At 44.6% G+C, this 9371-nt stretch overlaps 1 protein-coding gene across 2 annotated transcripts; it reads left to right on the top strand.

Annotated features, from left to right (window-relative positions):
* The first annotated feature begins 552 nt into the window (after positions 1–552).
* Positions 553–9003, top strand: LOC123054948 (putative chloride channel-like protein CLC-g). Of its 2 annotated transcripts, none has more exons than XM_044478827.1 (9): positions 553–763; positions 887–1044; positions 4242–4315; positions 4422–4622; positions 4745–4922; positions 5472–5734; positions 6347–6616; positions 6920–8048; positions 8392–9003. In XM_044478827.1, exons 1-9 carry the CDS (start codon positions 553–555, stop codon positions 8524–8526), a joined length of 2619 nt encoding a protein of 872 aa, XP_044334762.1. In that variant the 3' UTR covers positions 8527–9003. The 2 variants fall into 2 exon arrangements, with proteins under 2 accessions (XP_044334762.1, XP_044334761.1); XM_044478826.1 differs by having other exon boundaries at positions 635–794; positions 915–1044; positions 4152–4315.
* The last annotated feature ends 368 nt before the right edge of the window (positions 9004–9371 follow it).

The following is a 9371-nucleotide window of genomic DNA, read 5'->3' as shown; positions in this document are numbered from 1 at the left end:
TGATATAGATATAGATACTATGTTCATATAGAGGTGTGTGGCACACTAGAGACCACAAATCCTCACCGGGCTATTTTCACTACCGGCCTGCGCCTGTTGATGCCCTCGCAGATGGGCTGCTGGATATCCTCATTTTCCTCACGCCGCCGCTGATTGCTCCACCGCGGCCGCCAACTGCCGCTGCTTGATGCCCTCGCGCCGCTGCAGCTCTAGATGCCCTCACAAACGGGCTGCCGGGTATCCTCGCGCCGCCGCCGTTCGCTCCCACCGTCCCACGTCGCCGCCGACGGTTGTCCTGGCCCAGCCGTGGTTGGCTGCTCTCGCGCCACGCGGTCGGCTGCCCTCGCGCCGCCGGGGCTGTCCATTCCAACGCTCCCCGCTGCCGCCGGCTGCTTCCCGACATTTGCAGCACCCGCGTCAAACGTCGCCATCAGCAAAGCTCGTGGCATTCCCAAAAAAAAGAGAAGCTCCAAGGCCGGCACGACAGCCTCTCCATTTGCCGTACGTGCGTTCCATTGGCTCCGCCGCGCTCGATCGGCCCAGAGAATAGCGATGTCGCCGAGGCTGGCTCCGTTCCCTCGCCCTGATGCCGCGGTTGTTGGCTTGCGTAAATTGCGTTACAGCTTCTCCGCTCCATTCCCGTCAGCTGTCGAGAGTGTCACTGTCCGATGGATGCCCTTTTGTCCCATCCGTTTAGTTGCTACGACGGGGTACAAATCCGGCCGTGACGAGGGGCAGCTGGTTTCAACGCCTGAGCTCCATAGTACGGACGTGTGTGTGTGTCCTCCCCGGTGGTACGTATGCTCCTCTCCTTCTCCCTCCCGTCTCCAATAACTTGGGACAGTGCTGCTCTGGTTCTTCTGATTTCTGAACATGGCGGTGACAGAGCATTTCCTTGCGTTTCTCTTATGCAGAGCACCTGCGTCCATGTCGACGGTGGTAGGACCAGCTGGCGACCTACCCGGCACGACGGCCTTGCCCGGCGACGTTGCTCCTGCCGTTCCGGCCGTGGCCGACGAGCATATATGCGTCGATGTTCCTCGGGTAAGTGTTAATCTTCATGTTGCCGATCTTGTGATGTACATTGGTGGAACAAGTCGACATGTTTACCTCTCTGAGTGTGTTTAGCAAGCACGTATTTTTCCGGATCACGGTGCTTGCTTTGTCGCGCCGCTAGTTTTTTGAGTTTTTGGCGGTACGGATTCTTGATCTTTTGCCTACAACTTTTTTAGGAATTCTATATTTTTCTTTGAGAAAAGGTGAAAGTGGGTAGTTTCAAACATCACACCACTCACCTCTCTGCATCTCTTAGGAAACGAAGTATCCGTGTTTGAATTTTTATTTTTTGTCGATTTGATGCATCGATTTTGTAAGAGAGGGTTTTTCCTCCTATTTGTATTAATAGAAACCTTCGGCACTACAAACTTCAGCCTTACAGAAAGCATAACAAAATGAACCAAACAAGGCCTTCTTAGATTCTTAATGAAACCATAGCTGTCAGCTACAGCAGAAAAGGAATGAACAATGAAGAAACCACGGCAAAATACAGGCAAATACTCCATAATCATCCCAATTCCCAACAGCGCCATAACGGATGCAAACTGCTAACAGAAGCCTAAACCTTTGTTGCACACCCATTAGGTTTGATCCGAGGTTTTGAGTCCATAAAGTTCTTTTTATTATACAAAATACGGAATGTAAGCTAGTTAATTTGCAATACTAAGATTACAAACACGATCTAGGAGAACTTTGTCCCGGAATGAACTCTATTACCATTACACAGGAAGAAACACAAGAGAATATAAGCATGGTTTTTCAGTCTTTGACCACATCGCCATGGCTCAAATTGATAAGAACATAGTGTGCCACCTGAGCCAACCTATTTGACCCTAGATGTAGAGTGCCTTTCTGCAAAGTTGCCTAGGAGTTCAAAAAGTACTCCCTTTGTTTTTATTTACTCTGCATATTAGATTTGACTGAAGTCAAACTTCGTAAAGTTTGACCAAATTTATAGAAAACAATATGAACATTTACCATAACAAATACATATGATGTGAAAGTACATTCAATAATGAATCTAATGGTATTGATTTGTTATTGTATATGTTAATATTTTTGTATAAACTTTGTAAAAGTTTACAAAGCTTGATTTTGACCAAAGCTAATACGCGGAGTAAATATAAATGGAGGGAGTATCAAACAAAAAGTATCACATTAGTTGGATCCTCGGGACAAAAATTTTGAAAGCTTAATATGCATCCACAAAGTCCATGAAATATTAGCAATAACACTCAGAAGAAAATTCTACTCGAAGTGACAGTAAAGCATTTCACATATAACATGTTTAGACCTTTTATATTCTTCTTCTATATTGTGACTCCACCCCTAAGAACTCTACGGTATTAGAAAAACAATTATGCCAAGTATTTAAAATAGTCTTTTGCTTCTTTTTTAAGCCAAATTGTATAAACAATATGGGCTAGATCTGATCTCTCGAATCAACTCTGGGGATCAAACACAACTCAAAACGAAAAGGATTTAGTTTGAATCATTATATGAATGTCATCCACATCTAATAAGGGAACAACATGGTTAGAGACACCTCGACTAGAGTCTTGGCATGAGCCAAAGGAAAACGTAATTCCAAAGAAGTAGTTACGTACTAAGATCCTGTCATGTTTTTAGAAAAGGCATTGACTTGGTTGTTAGAATAACAAAAACTTATCCCAGCCAAAGCCAATCTCTATCATACCACAGTGTTCGGTGATTGAATTTAAGAGGTATGTCCATTTAGAACACTTCCTAACTTTATTTAGATCAGTTACTCTTCTAATTATGTTAAAAATCATGATCGATCAAAATAGGTAATCTTTATAGCCCAAAACATGAACTAACTGAAATCATAATTATCTTCAGAATCAGAAGCACTATAAATATTAACTTTGGTTCTTATTAAAACTTGTAGGTTTATCCATAATAAGCATTCTAGTATAGAATTAGCAATAAACACCCCCACTTCAAAACACGGGCCAGCAGATTTCGCAAGATTAGATTATGGGAAACCGCCGATAGAATCAACTCACCTGTTCAGTTATTTGCAGCTGCTGCAATCTTAAGATTGATGTATAAGTTGTGTTCTAAAATGTCAATAATGTCCCTGAATTGAAATTGCGCACTGAATTGCTAACACTTAGTTGTTACAGACTATCTTACCTCGGATACGAGCACCATGGTGATTTACGAATATCATCGAGTCAAAATCTTCTAATAAAAGAATGTTGTGAAATTAACCTTTTTCCCCCACTTGTCATAAAAATTTGATCATTTTTCATGAAAAGCTCCATTATACTAAACAACTCGAACGTCTACACATGTACTTTTAGCATTGGAACACACGTCTACCTGTGAAAACGTCACAAAAATAAGATAAAATAAAATAACATAAAAATCCCGTTCAAGCAATAACTGTGAGTTCAAGTTAGGATTGCGCATGCGAAAACGACACCGTACCCAAAGATCCAGCAGAACCATACTAGTAGTTTCTCACGGAAAAGCTCACTAAATTTGTCGCCGTAGCACATCAACATCTTTTCTTTACTCCAGAAAGGAATCATCCCATGAATCAAACACAACTCTCGTACACGACACAAGATTTCCACACATCTACTACACAAAGTATCATAGTAGTATACAGCTACACCGGACGCATCGCCCACGGGAACCAGATCCAATCGACCTTGAATCCCTTGTCCACAAGCGTTTCATCGAGTATATTTCCCCAGCCAGCCAACCGTTTTCCGAGCTCAACTTCCCGAACGTGCAAGCGTGCCCAACCACTGTCACGTCCACGTGGGGCCCGGCCGTCCCTTTGGCCCCACCCGGCAGCGTCCCAGCGGTCAATAAGAGTCTCGCTGTCCCGGGAATCTGTGTCGTTGGACTCGCCGAGAGCGGAGCAGAGCAGAGCGAGCACCACTCCCCTGTTCCTCGTGCGTCGCGTGTGTCGCGGCGGCAGTGGAGCGGAGCGGATCGGCGGAGCCGCGGAGATGGCTCCGAGGGAACAGACGGGCGCCGGGGCCGTGGGCGGCGCGGCGGATCCGGAGGCCGACATCGAGGCCCCTCTCATCTCCTACAGCTCCTCCTTCTTCTTCCAGGACGGCGCGGCGGCGGGGGCGGGAGGCGAGGACGGCTCCGGCGACGAGGAGCAGCGGCGGAACCGGCGCAGGTTCCTCCTCGGCGGCCAGCTGCAGTCCAACGCCACCTCCCAGGTCGCGCTCGTCGGCACCGACTTCTGCCCCATCGAGAGCCTCGACTACGAGTAAGCGCGCGCCCCTCCTCCCCCAATCTCTCCGGCAATTCCGCCGGCTTGCTTCCAATCAGTGTCAGCTGTTAACTCCGTCGGTGCGGGGCGGGCCCGCTTGCAGGCTGATCGAGAACGACGTGTTCAAGCAGGACTGGCGGGCGCAGGGGCGGGGCCACATCCTGCGCTACTTCGCGCTCAAGTGGGCGCTCTGCTTCCTCGTCGGCGCGCTCACCGCCGCCGCCGCCTTCGTCGCCAACCTCGGCGTCGAGAACGTCGCCGGCGCCAAGTTCGTCGTCACCTCCAACCGCATGTTCGCACGCAGGTAGCCAGCGGTGTTTCCCTGGACGCCGGAGCCTTTCCGTTGAACTGAACTGACTGCGATTTAGGTGTGAATAATATCGACTTGACTTTCAGTGTTGACTCAAAATTGATTGATCCCGTCAGGTTTGAATCGGCGTTTCTGGTCTTCCTGTTTTCGAATCTCCTGCTCACCATGTTCGCCACGGTGCTGACGGTGTACGTGGCGCCCGCGGCCGCCGGCTCGGGCATCCCGGAGGTGAAGGCCTACTTGAACGGCGTCGATGCGCCCAACATTTTCTGTTTCAAGACTCTGGTGGTGAAGGTATTGTAGTAAATTGCTGTTGCTTTCATCCCTGTTCTTTCATGGCATGAATTATTGGTATGATGATGTGCCCTTGCATTCATGATGGCTGGCACTTGGCACTCACTACTAGCTCACACTTGGCTTAACTTAAAGCAATAGACTGCTTGATTGGTTTCTTGGCCTGCCATTTGGGGTTAGTATTGTAGCAGAGATACTTCTAATATACTTGTCAGACATTGTAGTGGGGTCTGCAGTAGTTCTGTTTGTTCATGATTATTCTGCTTTTATTCAACACATCACATGAGCGATGATTTACGCAAGTGGGAGTGTTGGACTTGATCGGATCTGTATGGGGTAGGAAATTATGTCAACAGAAATATGCTATGGTATTTTGTTACCCATACAACAGTTCGTATACATAAAAGATGTAGGGAAGAAATGTGCTGTTGCAATGCCATTATGGTCACTACACTTTCCCGTCATCTTTTTGTGCAGACCAAATTGCCTCTGCTTGTTCCTGTTTTATGAATATGCCTGAATTTCAAATATCTTCTGGTTTCTGAACAGGTTGTGGGATGCATTGCTGCAGTATCATCATCACTGCATGTGGGAAAAGCTGGTCCTTTGGTACACACAGGTGCATGCATTGCATCAATACTTGGGCAAGGCGGCTCGCGTAAATATCGCATGACATGTAAATGGCTAAGGCACTTCAAGAATGATAGGGATCGGAGGGACCTTGTCACTTGTGGTGCTGGTGCTGGTATTGCTGGTGCTTTCAGGGCTCCAGTCGCCGGAGTTCTTTTTGCTCTGGAAACAGTGTCTTCACGGTAAAAACTTCTCCATCATTATAAATATTTGGACTTTCCTCGATTGATTGTCTTAATTTCATTATTTATTCATTGAGAGAAGAACATGTCCTCCACATTTGAGAAATGCTGGATTTCTTTTTGCATACATATAGTTTTCTGTATGTTTATGCTTGATTAAGGTGGCACACTTGATGCTCCAATACATGCCTCAAGTTAGCGACTTGCTGGCTTTGAAGTTTATATGTTTGTAAGTGAGGAGAAGATTGCTCCACCTAGTGGCAAAGCTTTAGACTTACGCAATCCCATAAAAAAATGATGCTTTTTACCATGTGTCACCTGATACCAAAACGAGTTTCTCCTTGTTCTCACGTTTTCTCCTTAAGTTGGGATTATCTGATTTTCTTATTCTGATTATCTGAAATCTTGAACCATCACTCTACCTATCCGACCATTCTTGCTAGAAATTATCATTGATGCAGTGAAGGGTAGTAGGGTGCAATATATTTGTCCTTTAAGCATATCCTTTGAAATGAAAATATTCATGTAAGGGCTTCTGCAACATGGCACCTGTATACAAAATTTTGCAATTAATAAAATACTTGTGGGACATCCTTTTTGTTGTCTTTGCAGATGGAGGAGTGCCCTACTCTGGCGAGCTTTCTTCACAACAGCAGTTGTTGCCGTTGTGCTTAGGGCATTAATAGACATCTGTAAAAGAGGCCGGTGTGGCTTGTTCGGGAAAGGCGGTCTTATAATGTTTGATGTGACTTCGGGCTATGTCAACTATCATGTGATTGATTTACCTCCGGTAATCACTCTAGCAGTTTTTGGAGGAGTACTGGGGAGCTTGTACAACTTCTTCCTCGACAAGGTTCTTCGTCTCTACAATGTTATCAACGAGTATGTACTGATATTGGCTTAATGTTACTGGTCTTTACTCCCATAATTTTTAACTGCGGGCATTCTATTTGGTAAAGTTTTAGTAATCTTGAATACATCACTTCCCTGAAATATTATCTCCTATCAATGTTGAGAACCGGTTAATTAAAAGTTCAAAACTGTCCATAACAATGGTAATGCACACTTACTGCTAATTTTTGTAGATACTTAATTGCAGTTGTCAATTAGAATTGTTTCTCCATTCGAAGTGAAAACATTTGCCCCAGCTTAACTTCATTTCCAACCTGTTCAATTTACTCTCAGGAAAGGTCGAACTTACAGACTACTCCTGGCTGCAACAGTCTCCGTCTGTACTTCATGTTGCCTCTTTGGCTTGCCATGGCTTGCAGCTTGCAAACCTTGCCCAGCTGACTCAAGAGAAGCTTGTCCATCAATAGGGAGATCTGGAAATTTCAAGAAGTTCCAGTGTCCAATGCATAACTACAATGACTTGGCTAGCCTGTTCTTTAACACCAACGATGACACCATTAGAAACCTCTACAGTAACGGCACTGACCATGAGTTCCATATCACCTCGATCCTTGTGTTCTTTATTGCATCATATTTTCTGGGCATTTTCAGCTATGGCCTCGCCTTACCATCTGGCCTTTTCGTACCAGTTATTTTAACTGGTGCAGCTTACGGTCGTCTGGTTGGCATGCTGATTGGGTCGCAATCAACTTTGGATCATGGTCTTTTTGCGGTTCTTGGTTCTGCTGCCCTTCTAGGTGGATCGATGAGAATGACTGTCTCAGTCTGTGTTGTCATTCTAGAACTGACAAATAATCTGCTGATGCTTCCTCTGGTTATGCTGGTCCTTATCATATCAAAGACAGTGGCAGATGCTTTTAATGCAAACGTCTATGATCTGCTTGTTAAATTGAAGGGTTTTCCTTTTCTTGAAGGGCATGCTGAACCCTACATGCGACAACTGTCAGTTAGTGATGTTGTAACTGGCCCTCTACAGACATTCAATGGCATTGAGAAGGTTGGCCGTATTGTGGATACCTTGAAGGCAACCGGTCATAATGGTTTCCCTGTCGTTGATGAGCCACCATTTTCAGATACTCCTCTGCTATACGGTCTAGTTCTTCGGTCGCACCTGCTTGTTCTATTGAGGAAGAAAGAGTTCATCAGTAGTTCCACAGCTTCAGCATCAGATGCTTCAAAGCATTTCTCACCTGAGGATTTTGCTAAACGTGGTTCGGGAAAGCATGACAGAATTGAGGACATTGAATTGACTGCAGAAGAACTGGAAATGTTTGTAGACTTGCATCCTTTCACAAACACATCCCCTTACACTGTGGTTGAGACCATGTCCTTGGCTAAAGCTCTTATACTTTTTCGTGAAGTTGGATTAAGACACCTTTTGGTTCTTCCAAAAACTTCCAAGGTGAGCTGTTCTTTTTACATCTGAAATTATCTCAAATGTTAAGATTTTCAAGGATTACTTCTTAAATTTGTGATTCATTCTTATTCCGTTCGCATGCTCGTATGTTGCAACCGTCATGTGTTTTGCTGGCAAGTTGTTTATAATCATGATTGTTGATTAGTATCGAGAGTAACCATGATGATTAGTCATACAGATCAAGAAAGCGCGTATGAATCCCTTTGCTACTACGTAGTATAATTATCTTTTATACAGCATGCATAAGAACTCGGTACTTGAAACAGTATAGATTTTGTTCTCATGGTTACCATTGATTAATTTCGGACCGTTTACTGTCTGAATGCAGAGGGCACCTGTTGTTGGCATATTAACACGGCATGACTTCATGCCTGAGCACGTACTGGGTCTCCATCCGTACCTGTTCAAGAGCAGATGGAAGAAGGTGCGATTTGGCAAGACAGCTTTTTCCAACTTCTTTTGACAATTGCCATAGTAACTAATGATTCGGAGAATTAACCAAGCGACAGCATCGGTACATTGTATGGGAACCATCGGGTGGTAGTTTACCAACCATATATACGGATAAGCTAGTTGTATGATAGCGGCAATAGCATTTTCTGGTATCACATGACAATGTATGTTGCTCCTGAGAGATGTTCTGAAATATGAAATATACACAGAAGGGTTTCCATTGCAACCTACAATGAGATCCGTTCGAAGAAGCCTGTTTCTGATGGTTCCTCGCGGATGTGATTCTCAACAATAACCCGCACATTGTGATCACTAGACTTGTCCCTTTTCTTTAATTTTGGGGGAGACTAGACTTGTACTACATGATTTGTATGACAATGGGCAGTATATAAAAATGTTAGTAGTAGTGAATTAGTTTTTTTCTTTACAGGAACACCATGCATTCCATTAAGGCAGAGTCGCCTGCGACTAGAACGCTTACAGATTCTGTGATATCTGTCAGCCACTCTGTGGTTGCACTCGGGCTTAAACTGTTACTATATGGGAATTGTGCCGAATTTCTTTTGCTTCCCGCAAAATAAGGGCGATGGAACGTGGGGTTGCTAGTCATAGATTTAGACTTTGTCAACTCTTCCAGCATTAACAAATAAACAAACATTAGTACTTCAGACTCCGTTTCATTGCATAAGTGAAATTCAGGTAGAGAATGTTGAAACTGAAAAAAAATACTCTTTATTTATAGCTAATGCGTCAACTTCGTACTGCCTTAGAGTCACCTTTTGAAGAGGCACTTGTCAAAAAAAAAGGATAATTGGTTTTATACCCTTAGTTGTGCCCCCCTCGTCAGGATTGCCC

This window comes from Triticum aestivum, chromosome 2D (assembly GCF_018294505.1).
Source record: "Triticum aestivum cultivar Chinese Spring chromosome 2D, IWGSC CS RefSeq v2.1, whole genome shotgun sequence".
Taxonomy (NCBI): domain Eukaryota; kingdom Viridiplantae; phylum Streptophyta; class Magnoliopsida; order Poales; family Poaceae; genus Triticum; species Triticum aestivum.
Note: the sequence above shows the minus strand (reverse complement) of the source record. Positions and strands in the feature narration are given on the sequence as shown.

Coding starts and splice junctions, on each gene's coding strand:
- LOC123054948 (XM_044478827.1), top strand. CDS start 553: ATGTCGCCGAGGCTGGCTCCGTTCCCTCGCCCTGATGCCGCGGTTGTT. Junction 764..886: donor TTCAACGCCTGAGCTCCATA/GTACGGACGTGT, acceptor TGGCGGTGACAG/AGCATTTCCTTGCGTTTCTC. Junction 5,735..6,346: donor CTGGAAACAGTGTCTTCACG/GTAAAAACTTCT, acceptor TTGTCTTTGCAG/ATGGAGGAGTGCCCTACTCT.